This window comes from Gobio gobio (assembly GCF_949357685.1).
Source record: "Gobio gobio genome assembly, chromosome: 12".
Taxonomy (NCBI): domain Eukaryota; kingdom Metazoa; phylum Chordata; class Actinopteri; order Cypriniformes; family Gobionidae; genus Gobio; species Gobio gobio.
This window is the reverse complement of record NC_137105.1, coordinates 17,327,782-17,345,192: the sequence shown is the minus strand read 5'-3', so window position 1 is coordinate 17,345,192 and position 17,411 is coordinate 17,327,782. Positions and strand designations below refer to the sequence as shown.

The 17,411-nt window shown below is 38.7% G+C and overlaps 1 protein-coding gene across 4 annotated transcripts in view; it reads right to left on the bottom strand.

Moving 5' to 3' along the window:
• hmcn1 (hemicentin 1) overlaps positions 1-11,375 on the bottom strand; it is a 100,088-nt gene extending 88,713 nt beyond the window's left edge. For all 4 annotated transcript variants that reach the window (XM_079831406.1, XM_079831408.1, XM_079831407.1 and 1 more), the window contains exon 1: positions 10,840-11,375. In XM_079831406.1, coding sequence (XP_079687532.1) covers positions 10,840-11,089 — 250 coding nt within the window. In that variant the 5' untranslated portion in view covers positions 11,090-11,375. The remainder of the gene's footprint in view (positions 1-10,839) is intronic.
• Positions 11,376-17,411: the final 6,036 nt, after the last annotated feature.

The window sequence follows — 17,411 nt, the reverse complement described above, 5'->3', positions numbered from 1 at the left end:
GCACGAATAATAAAGTTCTGTGTGAACTTGAATAATTAGCTACACATCAGAAATCACTGATCACAGATCAGAAAGGAACTGAAAAAAGACTTATGTTTTCATTTATACATCCAAACACTGAGAAACTGCCAGCATTCACTCGTTCACAAGCCATGATCTCTCGAGGACAAATATGGCGCTTGCATGGGCGTGCCAAATTCTCTGTTCGGAGGAAAAGGAGGTAACCGTTCCAGATCAGCTCGTCTGGGCTCTCATTTTCTCAAAGGCAGAGAAAGACACCCAGAACTCGGTTTACAACGATCAAAATTTCTAGCCACTTGGGGACAATATTCAGGCTAGGGGAACTCATATTAATGTTGATAAACCTCATAAAATGAAAATTTCATGCCATGGGACCTTTAATTAAAAAATACTTACAGTATAAATAATTTGTTAATTATCCTGATAGCTACCCCTTTATTCCCCCAATATTACATATTGTTCCCTTATACCTATACGCACAATTACAGAAAGTTATGCTGTAAATTCACGTTACTTACGCAGTACTTTCCGGGCTGTACTCTAAAGTGTTGCCTGGCTTTTTACTCAAGATTTGAATCAACGGCCAATATTTAGAAGAGTTAAAATAAGTTATAGGAGGAAAGTAAACTTTTCAGTTTATGATCATAGGCTGAATAAAGTCTGGACCATGTTCAAAACAGTTAATACTTAAAAATAATGTTTCTTGGTCCTTTTTTTGAGCAATGCTTCACTATAAATCAGCTCATCTAAGCTACTCTATATGAATGGTCTCTACATAACATGTGGCTTACATTACACTCAACATACAATAATTTAAAAAGCAGAAACATCGGCTTCAATGTAAGACTGCTGGGCCTAACATATAGTGTTGGTTGATGTATATTTGCTTTTAAGACTTGCCAAGTCACTGATTGCAAGTCTATAACTTTCTCATGACATAACTGTATTTAACTGAAGATGCGAATGCTGCTGGTTTACAAGTGTGACCAAAGTGACGATATATTTGGATAACATAGCTGCACAGTGTTTTGTTAAAAATGCGAGAGCTTTGAAAAGCTAGACTGTGTCTTGGCAGCATCCGCTTGAATAGGATGAACATAAGAAAAAAATCAAAACATTTTGCATCATACATCATCGGTTTTGTAGCAAAAGTTTATCCAGTTTTAGTACAGTATGAGCTTTGAGGGCTTGCTTATGGTAACAAAGTCAATGGCAAGTTTAATGGAAACCAATTGTATATTGGTGCAAAGCATTTGTCATTACTCATTATGAGCCCAACAGCGCCAACATTTCATATGATGTAAAGTGCACAAACTCTTTCAATAAACAGAAAATGTTTCTCTGATGTGGAGTACATTTGTTCCATTGTGTCAGATATCCTATAGACAAAGACCCTGCACCATTGGCCGAATCATCGACCACACACATGCTCCGTTCACCAAACCACAAACCCAGAGAGGACTCCGTCTAACCATCCATTTCCTCACACTTCTCTCATACTCACACCACAAAACTTTCAGCAGGTTGGCCTCTAAAGAAAAGCCTAAACTGAAGGTCAGAAGGTCTCCATCGCTTGCTCTGTAAAACCAAAAATCAGACCAGAGATCATAGCACAGACACAGCAGATGCTGACATGCCAGCTGGGAGCTGAGTGGCGTTTTTTCAGCCGCTCAGGAAATGTTTCGGCAGTGAGACGGCGACTCCCCTGGGAGAAAAAAAAGGGAAGACAGAGAGGGATGAAGAAAGACAGGAATAGACAGACCCAGAAAGGAATGCAAATCAGGGGTCGAGAGCAGGGGAGAGATGAAAAAAGACTAATCAAATCCATAAAAAGGATAGAAAATCATTAAGAAGAAATCTCTTGCTACTCTCAATCTTTCAACACGTTTTTCTAGGAAAACTAGGCATTTAAATGTAAAAACAAACATTTAATTAAAATATTTTAAACATTTTGAAATAAGAATATCTCACTTCTTGACAGCACTTCAGCTGTTGCCTTTTGTAAACTACCCATGTTGTGTCATTTGCAGTATAAAAGCTGGCTCTCATTTGGATGAGACTAGTTTTCCCCTATGGAGGAGGTCAGGTAAATGGGCGTTTAAATACGTGCTTAATTCCGAATTGGATCAAGTCAGTGTTTTCCACAGCCTCCATAAAATTTACTAAACAAATTGCATACTGATTTTCAGCTCATTTAAAGCTCCTCTGGGAAATCCAACCCGGTCGGTTTCAGGACTGTCTGTGATTGTGTGCGTAATTTTTTCACTTCTCACTTATTTTGACCTTTGTTGAACTGTAACTAAAGCTAAATGTAGGGCTTTCTTGTAGCTCAAACAGTAGAGCGTGGCGCTAGCAACGCCAAGGTCATGGGTTCGATTCCCAGGGAAAGCAAGAACTAACAAAAAAATGTAAAACAAATGTGTACCTTGAATGCAATGTAAGTCGCTTTGGATAAAAGCGTCTGCCAAATGCATAAATGTAAATGTAAAATGTAAATGTCTTGTTCCATCTCATTGTGGATTTGGATGTTTCCCCCCAAATTTCTGGGTTAGAAAAAGAAAGAAATTTGGTGCCTCAAGTACTGCTGGCTTTACATCCAATGAAAACAGTCAACTAAATCAACAACCTGATCACAGGCTGCTCAGAATAACCACTGTAGCTGCACCATCAAGCATAATTCTCATCTTAATTAATTCCTCCATTAATTATATTCATAATTGAATAATTCTATCATATGTATAGGATCATTTCAAATGTTTTTTGTGATGTATACATACAGACAACAGATACACCCATATTAGTAATTAGTGGTCAACTGATATAGGTATTTTGATAGCCGATGCTGATGCCGATATCTTAGACCAACGTTAATTTTACATACAGTACAGAGGGACTATGACATAAGTATGACTTGGTAGTATAGCACAGCAGGAAAAATGTACCAGCGATTTATAGGTCAACCATTATTAGTAATACCGTAATTACAGAACATGAAAACATCAATATCCCACAGTATGTTTATAATCGTAAATCAAAAGTACTTTGGAAAACTAATTCTTTCAGAACAGCACTTCAGAGAGCTGTGACTACAGAAGAGAAGCATGCCACATGCTTTACAGAAGAAAAAAAAAACTAAATATGTACTCGCATCATCCAAAATCATGTCACTAAACAGGGTTGGCACAAACAGACTCCATTAATACAGACCAAAGAGCCAAAAACTGAAAAAAAGCTGTGAATGAAAAACATAACTGTGCGACCAAAATAGCCTGTCCTATCAACATCTAAACAATTATCCCACGTTCAAAATTTGATCATATTAAACAATTGTAAAGTGCAGACTAGTAATCACCTCCTTAGAGCCGGGCGTGTTTTGAGAGATTTTTCACTTTTTCAACTTTAGTTAGTGTGTAATGTGGCTGTTTGAGCATCAAAAAAATATGCAAGATTACAAAAGTCAAAGTCCACTCCAAAGGGAGATTTACACTCACTTTAACTGAAAAAACTTTTCAAGAACTACAACAAACGGCTTGTTGGGACTAAAACACACTTCTTCCGGATCTTATGACGTCACAATGTTACTCATTTAAATAATCCCCGCCAATGGAAAATGCAAAAAAAGGGGACTAAGCAGTCTTTGCTCTCTCTCCCTCGCACATATGAAAGTCAACTGAACTGACACAATGGTGTCAATCCATGTTGCACTTGGCGCATTTGGATAATTTTTTCCCCCTGAATTACCACTGGGTGTAAATTGCGCTCAAAGAACGTTCAGCACGTGCAGCTGACATAAACCAAACTTTCAATAAACGGAAGGAAAAAAAAATCCTATCCAGTGATTAAGTGTTTTCTGTGTTCACACAAATCTTTCACGATGTCCTAACAGCCGGGATTCGCACAGCCAGGAACACATCAGCTAATTTCCGATTCGCAACCGAATGACTCATTTGAACCGATTAATTGTAATAACTGGTTAAAACAAGCCTGCAAAACAAGTCCTCAAAACTGAAGCCGACATTTTTGGGGAACTTCGGGAGGAGATTGGAGCTTTAACTTTAATCTCTAAATTTCCATAACTGTTTTTCACAAAAAGTTGTTGATTAGGCAGGGGGTGTGGCCTTGATATCGTGGCTCAACTTTGCGCTTACTACTGCGCAGACTCTGGCTCCAAGTTGCTACTGCACAGACTCGAGACCCAAGATGTCAGTTACATCAACGGAAGAAAGCGAAGGCGCGTCGTCCATCTTTTTTTATAGTCTATGGGTGAAAACAACTGATCTGCCCAACGCTGAACTCACAAATCGGTGTATAATCATTTACTCAGAACACCTCTGAAATGAAAATGCAAGTGTGAATTAGCCTTAATAATTCACTGTTTTTTCTGGTTATTTATATTCACAATGTGTAGTAAATGACCTATAAAATCATTTAGTTTAGACTGGAGTGAGGTGAAACCAGAACAAAGCAAGTTGTTGTTAGCTAGCTCCTAATTTTATTCATTTGCATATGGTAGAAAATTAGACTATTTGTTAATAATCTTTTTGATGCAAATTTTTTAATATCGACATGATTATATACCAAAATATCAGTGTAAACAACAAGGAACAAAAGAAACAAACATCAAGGTAAGAGATCATACATAATATGAGATATCAAAAGCAAAAATCACAAACTGTTCCTTTGCATTTATTTACATACATGTATTGTTAGCATTGGGCAGATCACGTGGGTAGGGGACTTTTTACCGTGTGTCAGCCACCACTGAAGACCATTTTTGACCCAGGAAAAACCCTGATCAAGCATGAAAACCTATTCTTAAAAAAAAAGCCTTTGATCAAGACTTTTTGAAAAAAAAAGGGCATAATAGGACCCCTTTAAAACACCTGGTAGATTATGATGCCCTAAAAGGCTAAAACTCAATAACAGTAGAACTAAGAAAAACACCCTTTTGGCATAATTGAGCCAAACATATCTGTCAGATCATATAAATCAATTTGTGTACTGTGTGTATTTTGCCTTTGTAGGGTAGTATGGCTCACTGAGGTATTTATCTTGTCATTTTTAAAGAATGAAAATGTATGCATGATATCAAAGGTACTTCAACAAAATAGCATAAGCAACTATTTGGCCTGAAGCAAGTGAAACTTTGCTCAACATCTGAAAAAGAGCCTATAATTTTCCACCAACTTATAGCAGATTCTAATGCAATTATCCTCTAATGGTATCCATGTTTGTCTTTCAAACATCTGAAAATCATACTGAGGCCAAATGTCGTCTTTTGTCCTTTCATCCTTCATTCCAAACTCCTCTCAAGTTCAACATCCCAGCAGACTTCGACCTTTGCACTGCACCAGTCATAAAAGGTCACAGAATCTCTCCGTGTCCAATCAAAACAATTCCAACAGCTCAGAAAGTGCAATCAACGGCCAAATATATGGTCACAATCTAGATGGAATCCCAAGAACTTCAGCAAATTGTTCATAATACTTGTAGTTTACTACTGTTCAAAAGTTTGTGGTCAGTAAGATTTTTTATATGATTGAAAGAAGTCCCTTATGCTCACCAAGGCTGAATTTATTGGACCATAAATGCAGTAAAAATATTTTTATTGTGAAATATTATTAAAATTACAAATATTATTAATACAAATAATACTGTAATAATATTATTACAATTGGGGCAGTCGTCGCCTAATGGTAAGAGAGTCGGACTTGTAACCCGAAGGTTCAGGTCCGGCAGGAATTGTCGGTGGGGGAGTGAATCACCAGCGCCCTCCTCCACCCTCAATACCACGATTGAGGTGAGACCCTTGAGCAAGGCACCGAACCCCCAACTGCTCCCCGGGCGCCGCAGCAATATGGATATTCAGGGTGTGTGTGTTCACTACTGTGTGTGTGCACTTGGATGGGTTAAATGCAGAGCACAAATTCCAAGTATGGGTCACCATACTTGGCCACACGTCACTTCACTTCAATTTAATGGTTTTAAGTGCTTTACAGTAACTACATTTTACATGTTTTACTGACACTTTTGATCAATTTAATGCATCATTGAAGGATAAAAATTAAAAAAAAGTTTGATATATGTCATGAGCCCCCCTATAAACATTAGGTTGTTTGAAAAGTTTTAAGTGCTTTACAGTAACTACTGGGTAGCACTTTTTTTGAAAATGGCTCCTTGTGTAACACCTGAGGCACTGGAATCAGAGCACTGTTCTCAAATTAGAGAGTGTTATATTATTCTCTCCTCATCATTAAAGAGATGAAACAGAAGAATTACACCATACTCCACTGTACTCTGAAACCCTATTTAACCCACCCCACCCACCGTCACGAATTCCTGCCTAATGGCATCATTACGGGCCGTGTTCACGCCAATCCCCTTGTAATCTAGGGGCATTCTGAGATGAATGCAGCTTCTAAGGACAAGCACCAAAAGGGTCAAAGAGCTGTTTAGTCGAGGAATGAGCTTTGAAAATGTTAAAAGCATTGCAAGCATAATGTTCCTCCAATCCCGTTTTGAAAGCATTGGTAACAGGTCTAGCTAAAGGGAGCAGATGCGAGACAGCAGAGTGCTGCAATGCTCCTTAAAAATTGAGGTAAAGCATGTCAGTGTTCATTCACAAAGCAGGTTGTCAAACTATTTGGTTAATTCAGCTATTTTTAATTGCAACGGGATGTAGAAAGTAGAGATGTGCTCAGTACCGCCGTTGGCCGCTGTGATGCCTATGCGCGATAACTTTATGATGCCCGTGGTGGCGCCGTTCGCGAATTATATAGTGCAGAGCGGGGGGAGCGTGTAAGGGGGTGGAGAGAGCATTTTCTTGTGGTGCCCCCCTAAGCACTTGGTGCCCTACGCGCAGCACGTGAAGCGCGTAATGGGAGCGGCGGCACTGGATGTGCTGGTTGCAGTTATCTTGGCCAATTAAGATTTCCGTAATAAAATAAGAACAAAAAAAACAAATTGCAAACAACAGTACAAATAAATGCAATAGAATACGGAGATATGAAATAAACACGGCTTTAAGTTTTACACGCAATGGTATAACGGTATATTCAGGTTAGAAATAGTACAGAAATTAAAGTAAAATATCAAATGTAAAATAACTCTGGATAGTCTTCATTGTAAAAATGAAATACCAAAGTCTAACCATAGCCCAAGAATAGACTACACTCTAAAAAAAAAGGCTCGTAATCATAGGGGAACCTTTTTTAGTGCTATATAGCACCAATTTTGGTGCTTCAGTGGTTCTTCAGCGGTTCTTCAGAGGTGCTATATAGCACCTTAGTCAAAGAACCGGTGAAGAACCTCTGAAGAACCGCTGAAGAACCTCTGAAGAACCGCTGAAGAACCACTGAAGCACCAAAATTGGTGCTATATAGCACTAAAAAAGGTTCCCCTATGATTACGAGCCAAGAACCATTTTTGGTGCAATATAGAACCTTTTTTTTTTTTAGAGTGTAGTTATCTAGATAGAACATGAACATATCAAAGAAATTAAACCATATACCTTGTAATCACTGTTGACTTTGCTTACATGATGGAATATCATACATCTCACAAGCTATTTGGGCAAAAAAGACATGTGGCTAGAAGTGGGTTACTCATAGCCGGACTATATCGGGTCTATAGGTAACAGAGACATTTGCTGGTAATACTCGACAAGACGGGCATTTTGACATTATTTTGTGTGTATTTGACCGCTTAAGCGCAGTAAGCCACTCATTTTGGTACTTGCGCGCGCTTTTGGTGTGAGCCGAAACCGGTGGGAATTAGTACAATTATGCTCAATACAAGCACTATTTAAGCGAAGCGAATGAGACGAGTGAGTGAGAGGAGGCGGGTGTGAGTCACAGAAAAGAACGAGAACGCGCAGATGGCGCTATTGCCTGTGCTGCTGGCAACAAAACGGACAACCTCGGAATCGGAAAGACTTGAGACTGACAGGCCGGTCACTTGTCCTAGCCGAGCATGCGGAAAAACGGCTGAATCTGGTCCCTGGACGGTAGATCAGTGCTTCTCTAGTAGAAAGAAAGTGAAATAAAGCCCATACCAGAATAGCTCATTTCCCTTTCACTACAGAAAGACAAAAGGGAACTATTTGCTTTGGAAGAGACAGCTGACTGCCCAGCTGCCATCATTAGGATCTTCAGGAACCTGGAAAATTCAGCCTGTCGCTTGTAGTAATGGTCCCATAAGAATGCCAATTCTGCTTATTCTCCGTCTAAGGTTATATTATTTGTCACAACATTTCTGACAGTTTTAAGGTAACAATAATTAAATTAATGCATTTTCCTGACTGTCTCTGATCTGACTATCCAGCTCATCGAAGCCTGTCCAGAAGCCTTGGAGAGATTTAAAGCGTGCACAACATAATATAATTTAAATAGTTATAGATTGTTATATTCAAATAGAGAAAATGTATGAGAAATATAGTTTCAGTATTACTGACAAAATCACGCACATTTAAACACATGCAAGTTAAGGAACTAAGATTACAGTGATATTTACAGGCCTGTGTGTGTGTGTGTGTGTGTGTGTGTGTGTGTGTGTGTGTGTGTGTGTGTGTGTGTGTGTGTGTGTGTGTGTGTGTGTGTGTGTGTGTGTGTGTGTGTGTGTGTGTGTGTACAGGCCTGTGTGTGTGTGTGTACAGGCCTGTGTGTGTGTGTGTGTGTGTGTGTACTTGTAAATGCACAGTATGTGTATGTGAGAAGTACATCACTGGACTCTCAGGAAAGCAGTAGCACAGGGAGCCTGTGGCCACACACTGCTCAACGGGCCAACTTCTCTTTAAAAGATCTCTGGACATCTGAAACTCATTGAAACCTCCACTGACTATTAACCCTTATTCAGTGCCCAAGGGACTTTCTATTTCCTCTTCCAGGTCACAGTCAGAGAGTTTCTAGAGTAGAGGATTAAACTTTTTAGTCTCTATGCAAGAGTTTAATCCACCCATACTTTAGAATGCTCATAATGAATCAATCAATTCAACCAACCAACCAACCATTTTTATCTGTTTACTTGGTTTGGATGGGAAACCAAACTGAGAAACTGACCCAAAAGTCTGAGTAACAGGTAGACAAACTCAACCAGGCTTTTCCCCTTATCATTCTAAACTATAGCAAATAATTGGTGGTTGGTTAGATTAATTTACTACTGAAATTCCTTGAGAATTGTGGCTAAATCAGAAGCCAAATATGCTAAACGACCTAATTATTATTCATTTAAATACATTCAAATCTATACACAAAACCAGCAGTCAACAGTTCGGGTTTGATCCAAACCTTCCTTCCCTGGGAGCAGGGTTGTTTTTTTGATTTATGCAATAAAAAAACATGGACACTATCCAGAAAGCCACTCGTAGATTGACAATTTCTTGACAAACTAGCTGCTCATGTTATGTGTCGTCTAAATAATGCTTTTTCCACTCCTTTGGCCGCATCAAGCATCTGCGAGTCTTCATAAAACGATCTACAATATTGCAAACAAACAGGCGATAGCCTGATTTCAGTACATGATTGAACACATCTGGTATACTGATTTTGCGAAGGAACAGGCAATCTAAGAGTCTTCAATCTACTCTAAGAGTCTTCTTTTGTGTTGCAAATCTTTCGGTTTAGTTACAGTGGACAGCGCATTCTGAAGCAATAACCAGATACAGAGTGCATCTTGAAAGAAATTCCTGCGCACCCCAAGGAGTGGATGGAAAATGTATTTGGCATGCTGCTTTTGGACACTTTAGGTCAGACTCAGGTTGGAACGAAGAAGGGGGAGGCTTTACATCTCTTGAGACAATCCTTTCTATTGAGACTCTCTCTCACTCTTCGAAGGCGTTTGGAGAGTCTAGATACTTTGTTTTTAATCCTTAGTACCATATTTACCACAAGAAATTACTTACCCTGCAATTTTATCATTTATATGCCATTTTAGGCTTTGTTTAGATTAAATAAGTGAACTTGCCTTTGTACTTGAACTAATTTCAAAGCCAAAACACCAACAGACCCCACAATGTTCAGAGGTTGAATTACACCCAAAACACAAAATGTGAGTCTTTGATCCATTATTCAGGAACTCATTTTACACATATCACGTATATTTTAGAAAAGCAACATATTGAATCTTAACCCATGCTTCTCTACTCAGAAAATACCTAATTGTTACAGCTATTAGAGTATCTAACTGTCCTGTACAGTCATTAAAGTGTGGCTGCACTAGCAGGCATTCGGATGCTCCCAAGGTCGTTCCGCCTGGATAGATGGAATGATAATGACAGTGAATTCAGCACACAGAACATCTGGGCACTACAAACAATGCTTTTATACCTCCTGTAGGTGTGAGATACTCCAGCATGAAGCAACTCTCAGCAAACTAACAGATTTGTCATGTTTCTGGCAACAAGTCCCTCTTTTAGATGAGCTACATATGTAAACATCCTTAAAACAAGACGCTTTTACTTGACAAGCACAGTTGTGTAGCACAATAAGACTTTGTTTTCAGAGTATAGCTCATTTTTCTTCTCCATCGTCAAAATGACAGTTTTTCTTGTTTAAAAAATAAACCAAAATAAAATGCATTAGATTTATGCTTAAACAATAAAAAACATTTAAATATACCCTGAAAACAAGTCTTAATATCTAATACAACAGAACTTTTCAAGAAAATGTATCTTGTTTAACGTGTAACAGTTAGATGTTTTACTTAATTTTTTTTTAAAGGTTCTCTGCGGGAAAGGAATAGATTGTCCTAAATCAAGCAAAACATTTCCTATCTGCCCTAAGAATACTTAAGTACGAAAGAGAATTTTGCGTTTTGTTATACCTGGGTCATGAAAAGGCACCAAGGCGAAGTTGTACAGAGGTCTCTGGGGTCTGCTGAGAGATGTTTCCAAAATCTTCGATGCTCCTTCAATCACTTGCACTAAATCATCGTACATGGAGCCGGTGACATCAAACACAAACGCCAAGGTGGACGCTCCCTCAGGGATGTCTTCATTTGTGTCCTGGGCTGCTGATAAAACGTTAAGAATTATTATCAGACCAAGAAAAAACGGAGAAGGACTCAAGTCCATCTTGAGATTTCCAACTGCTCCTCGGCAAAAAAAAAAAAAAAACTCGACCGAAAAATAAATCAGCGACGAGCTGAAGGAAATTGACAAAACATTGGTTCGAAATGTCAAAATGGACAGTAGTGGGGGGGAAAGTAAAATCTTTGCAGAGACAAAAATGTGAAGGAAAGATCCAGAGTCAGATTTTTCCTGACAGTCGCTTGCGCGAGGATGCTTTGAGTTCGTTGTAGTGCGCGCGCGCGCGCGTCCTGCTCCTCTGAAGTTTCTCAGCAAACTGTCGCCTTTACAAACGCTGATCCACTATTAACTTCTTTTCACCAGACGCGAGACAACAAGCACCTCGGGCAAACACTGACTCGCCGTATTAAGAAGCTGCGCTCTCATTGGTTCACAGCTCTTTTGGGATCGCGAGGGGGTCCTGTGCCTATTGACAGACATATTAATGGGGCTTACATTTCATTGGGTTTTCAGCGCTGAAACGAAACAATTAATCACAATAAATATGAACAATTAAACTGAAATATACTTTATTGTCCCTCTTGGATAATTAAATGGATGCACTAAAATAATATAATGTGATATAAAACACCACAGAAAAAAATTATAATGTTAAACAAATAAACACTCAATACATTGTAAAGTCATAAAACAATAAATACCAGTAAATATTATACCTCGTTATAAAAGTCAGGTTACACTCCATACACACAGCTAGCTATATGCGCAGATATCTGTCGTTTTTGCTCTTTTACCACCACCTATTGGCAAGTTACATATGCTGAGACAACTTGTCTCTTTTGCAATATCATTTGCCAACGTAAAAGGGCAATGTAATTGGGAAATGACAGAAATTATTAGCCTACATGTATTTTTGTTGGCAGTATGTTTTTTTTAATGTAAAATGCTGGAGTCGGGGAAAAGTTTGCTTGTAAGACTGTAAAAAAAAAGGATCAGGGTCAGCAGATTTTTGTGAGTAGGCCTAATGGAGTAGTAAAAAAAAAAAGGAAGACCATGCAAAAGAGGAGCCAAAGAAACAGCCATGCATGGTAGAAGAATTAACCAACATCCTGGTTTTACAACACTAGATGTCACCATAGCATTTTTATTTTATAGTGTTTTGCAGTGTGATCGTAATTATAAAACCCTTGCTCTAAAATGGCAACAAGTGTTCCTTTCCACCAAAAAACTTGGTATAAAAGCCTTCTTCTCCAATCTTTCTCCCAAAGCATGCATCTTCACTTGAAGCATTCTAATCCACTTGTTTAACAGTTTACAAAAAACTTGTATAATATATTATGGTATTCCAAAGCTAACATGGAAATATAACAACAAATGATACTGAACATGCTTAATCCTTAACAACTACAATAACACTCAAATCTCTTTAGCGCCAAGACCAGGATATTCACTTAATTCATTCCATGCTCTTCCTTGAACCACCTGATACTTTTCAATCGCTAAAAGGAACCCAATTAGCACCCAATTTCCTTTGGACTTTGGTACATTAGTCCAAGTGAAAACTAATCGAAACTTCAATGTCCATGTAAATGGTAGCTCAAAGCAGGGTTGTAAAGGGCTTGAGTGATTACAAGGGTGACTTATTCTCCCACACTCCCAATCCACAGAACTCCCCACCAAAAAAAATGGGGGGGGGGGGGGGGTAATTTTGTCCACTAGAGTGCGCCACATCACATGCAAAACTAGCAATGATGCAATAGCACATTATGTATATACAAAAAGAAATCACAACAAAGAAACCTACAAATAATGTTTTAAATTATAATCATATTTTCATTATTTAAATGGGTTTTATTTATTTATTAATAAATAGAGCAAGCATTATAACAAAAGCTAAAACACACACCACCACTGACCAATTCATGACACAAAATGAAAAACAGATCAAGAAAAGCATTAAATTACATTAGATTATAATATCATTAAACAATTCTAACAGTCACTTGGCATCTTATAGTCTCACCTGGAATTGACCAACAAAAAAAATTGTCTTTTTCCATGTTGGCACAGGTGTGTTGATCTCGAGTCTTCTTTGGCTCGAGTTGATGGTATGGAATTGAGGCAGGATGTTTATGTTGGATATGCTGCTGGTTATGGGTTTGAATCAGGGCCCAAAACCAGCAGGCTGCCTGTGTTGGTGGACGCCAAAAGTCAAAGACACACAATGGAAGGAAGAAATGACCAAAACAAAAATTGTACCAGCTACACATTACTACCTTGACATTCAAACATGTATACAATCTATGTAAGGGTAATGGGAATTACTGCTGCAATCTATTATAAGTGGTTTTGACTGAGTATAATCAAAAGATGAAATTAAATCATGCACCTGAAATTATTGCAATTATGGTAAATGTTCACTCTAATTCTATAAGATTCTGTTTAGGAACAAGACAAATAAACGCATCTGTACATAGTTAATGCAGAATGTGTTCACCATGACCAACTTTACACCTAACTAGTTGGGAATTTCAGCAGCGAGGTGCCAACCACAATAAATGCTGTTTTTACGAGCATGAACCAGGGAAATGCAATATTGTGCAATGCCTAATTACCAAACGGGGACTGGATACACAGTTAAGCAAACCAGTTCTCTGCCAAACTCAAGAGCAAATTGTCTGAGTGTTTGTCTTCGCAATAAACTTTCCATTTTTACACAACCTACCATAACACATTACTACATCTATTGCAAACTGACACAGAACTTCTGTATTTATTTTAATGTGTGTTGCACCACCCTGTGTACATACACCAATCAGGCATAACAGGTGAAGTGAATAACGCTGATTATCTCTTCATCACGGCACCTGTTAGTGGGTGGGATATATTAGGCTGCAAGTGAACATTTTGGCCTCAAAGTTGATGTGTTAGAAGTGGGAAAAATGGGCAAGTATGAAGATTTGAGCGAGTTTGACAAGGGCCAAATTGTGATGGCTAGACGACTGGGTCAGAGCATCTCCAAAACTGCAGCTCTAGTGGGATATTCCCGGTCCGCAGTGGTCAGTATCTAACAAAAGTGGTCCAAAGGCTCATTGATGCACATGGGGAGCAAAGGCTGGCCCAGGTTGTCCGATCAAACATACGAGCTACTGTAGCTCAAATTGCTCAAGAAGTTAATGCTGGTTCTGAAAGAAAGGGGTCAATACACAATGTATTGCAGTTTGCTGCGTTTGGGGCTACATAGCCGCAGACCAGTCAGGGTGCCCATGCTGACCCCTGTCCACCGCCGAAAGCGGCAACAGTGGGCACGTAAACATCAGAACTGGACCATGGAGCAATGGAAGAAGGTGGCCGGGTCTGATGAATGACGTTTTCTTTACATCATGTGATTCACTTACCTGGGGAACACATGGCACCAGGATGCACTATGGGAAGAAGGCAAGCCGGCGGAGGAAGTGATGTTTTGGGAAATGTTCTGCTGGGAAACATTGAGTCCTGCCATCCATGTGGATGTTACTTTGACACGTACCACCTACCTAAGCATTGTTGCAGACCATGTACATCCTTTCATGGAAATGGTATTCCCTGGCGGCTGTGGCCTTCAGGGGTCCATCCATCCATCCATCCATCCATCCATTGGATCCTAATCCTAGCCCTAACCCAAACTCAATTTAATTGAGGGCAGGTTTTCCATCAAATAAATATATGTAGCCCCAACTCATAAAAAAACAAATTCATGCAATGAAATGTAATTGAGTTGGTCCCACTCAATTTTGGACAATGTAATTGAGTTGGTCAAACTTTTATGAAATACAGTTTAAATTATATTTTTATACTTATAACATGACTTTTTATACTTACCAAACTTAAATGAAAACATTTAATTGGAAAATTAATTATAAGCAGTTTCATTCATCATCATACACAATGTATATAATGAAAATGAGCAATAGCATAGCTCACTGAGTGCCCACAGCCTAAACGCATGCGCCCCTCTTCAGCACAATGGTAACCTCAAAATTCCTCTAAATGTCCAACATAACTGAACATTAAACACTAACATTAACTAACACCATCTTTCCCTTTACATAAAAACACATAAAATAACACTTTAATCCCTATATTTACTCTCCTAATGGAGTCCCTTGCAAAGCATGCTGGGAACTACAGATCCACTGCCCAGTTAGTTGTCAACACAGATATTTCATGTATTTTTAACACAAATTAAGTAAACTTCAGTTTTAAATATATTAGGTTGATTGAACACAATTAAATTAAGTTGTGACAAAATTCGATATGTTTAAGTAAAGTGAACATGATTTAAATGTGCCATATCTATGAAGGGCCTGAACAATTTTTTTTGAGTGAAGAGAACATCCACATTTTGTGTGGAACCCAAGCCAATGGTCTGAGATCTGGGATTTATTTTGGCAGATCTGAAGCTCTGTTGTGATTTATGGTTACACAAGTTTGCTCTTTAGTATTTACAGTACATTAAAAACTGTCGCCACCCGTGTGACGGATATCAACAATAGCCATCAAGCTTTTTCAAACATGAGCATGTGCTTTTCTTCCTGAAAAAAGGACACGTGACACCTCGTCCCATCCTTCCCCACACCAACACAACACAAACTGAACAGTAAAGAAGCCCCCTCAGCTCTGTAATTCAATAGGCCTAATCCCTGATTATACTGTTCCTAATCTCCACAGAGACCCTCTTTGTGTCCCACTACTACGAATCAATCCAGGTCACTGCACCTGCACAAAAGTACACCGATATATATATATTGTTATGAACATGTAAACCACACCCCAATAAAGACTAAATATTCACAAAACTGCATTATACATTAGTAAGCACTTACATCTTAATTTTAAAGCAGGTTTGTGAGAAATATGATAAGAGTATATTTATTATGTATTCATTATTCAATAATAATTATGAAATGAAGACACTATGAGAAACAGTTTAGGAAAAATACACAACAGATCTAGACGAATGAAGAGAAGGAGGCATGGGATACAAGACGGGTACAAGTGGCACCCTAATGAAGCCTACAAGAATGTTGTTTAGCTGCCATGTGAATGGCCACCAGTGGCAAGATAAAACCTCTCTTTGCTGTTTTTTTCTAGGCGTACCATTCTGTGCCGACTCCACATTTTTCAGTCCAGTAATGACGCACCCTACAATGCTTTGTTTGGCACTGAAAGAGGTGCGCAGAGTGTACAGGCCACTGGATAATGAAGCGGGCAATACTGGTTGGATGGAACAAGCAGCAGGGGGAGCCCTGTGGCGCCCATCTAAACCCATATGAGAAGATTCTGTTCCCTTACCAGGGTTCAAGCTTTTGTTTTATAGTTTACAAAATGAATTCAATTATTTATTTATTTTTCAAACAGATACCATGCAGGAAGAATCAAACTGAAATTTAAAAGGTTAAAAATTGCATAAATGTTTTAATAGTAAGCCATAAACAGCTGCAAATTGCAAGCAGTGCTGTGGTTATAGATAATCAACTGTTAGTGATGAATAAAACATCATGGCTGGTATATTATCCTTAATAGGCACTCATTAAAATTTCTGTAATGAAATGAGCTCATTAGAGTGAATTAAGTAAGCAGACACCAACAGAAGGATTTATGGCAGCAACTGGGCATTTTGTAAATAATATATGCAGTTTATACAGATTACATGAGCTTATTTTGTTTAGCCAATGTTGGAGAAAGATCGATCCAATTCCCATGCTCCATAATATACCCAAATAAACAGTATAAAGATCGAAATGGGATATAATCCGGCTAACAGAGGCAAACAAATTCCACAATCTTTAGCAAGGCAACGACATCCTCAAACAGTTACGGTTGTTATCGTATGCCTACCGCTTCTTTGTTTACAATAACTGTTTCAAGGGAAATGTGTCATTTCAATGGCACAAAAGCCCAATCGCACTGTCACTGTACGATAATTGTTCATAAAGCAATATCTGCTCATCTGTATGCCTCCTTCAACACAAATGCAAACACAACAACCAATCAATCTCCTTATTAATACCCGCTGTCTACCCTCTCGTTCCGACAGGAGACGATTGGCACGGAGGTGAACAGAGGGGCAGCCTCTGTCTTCAGGATAACTAGGAAACAGTGTTACATAACCTGGATGTGATGCGAGGAAGAGCGATGTGCTGCTTTGCAAAATGAGTGGGGGGGAAGGGAAGAGCAAATATTGGCTGTGATGTGATCACTTGGCTGTGACCTTTTTAAGCTGAATGAAATTTATAACTGTTCATTGAATGAATGCAGTAGTATTCTAGCCTGAAGTCATCATATTCAGATTCTAGTCAGAATATAGTGGTGTCCCAATGTGAAG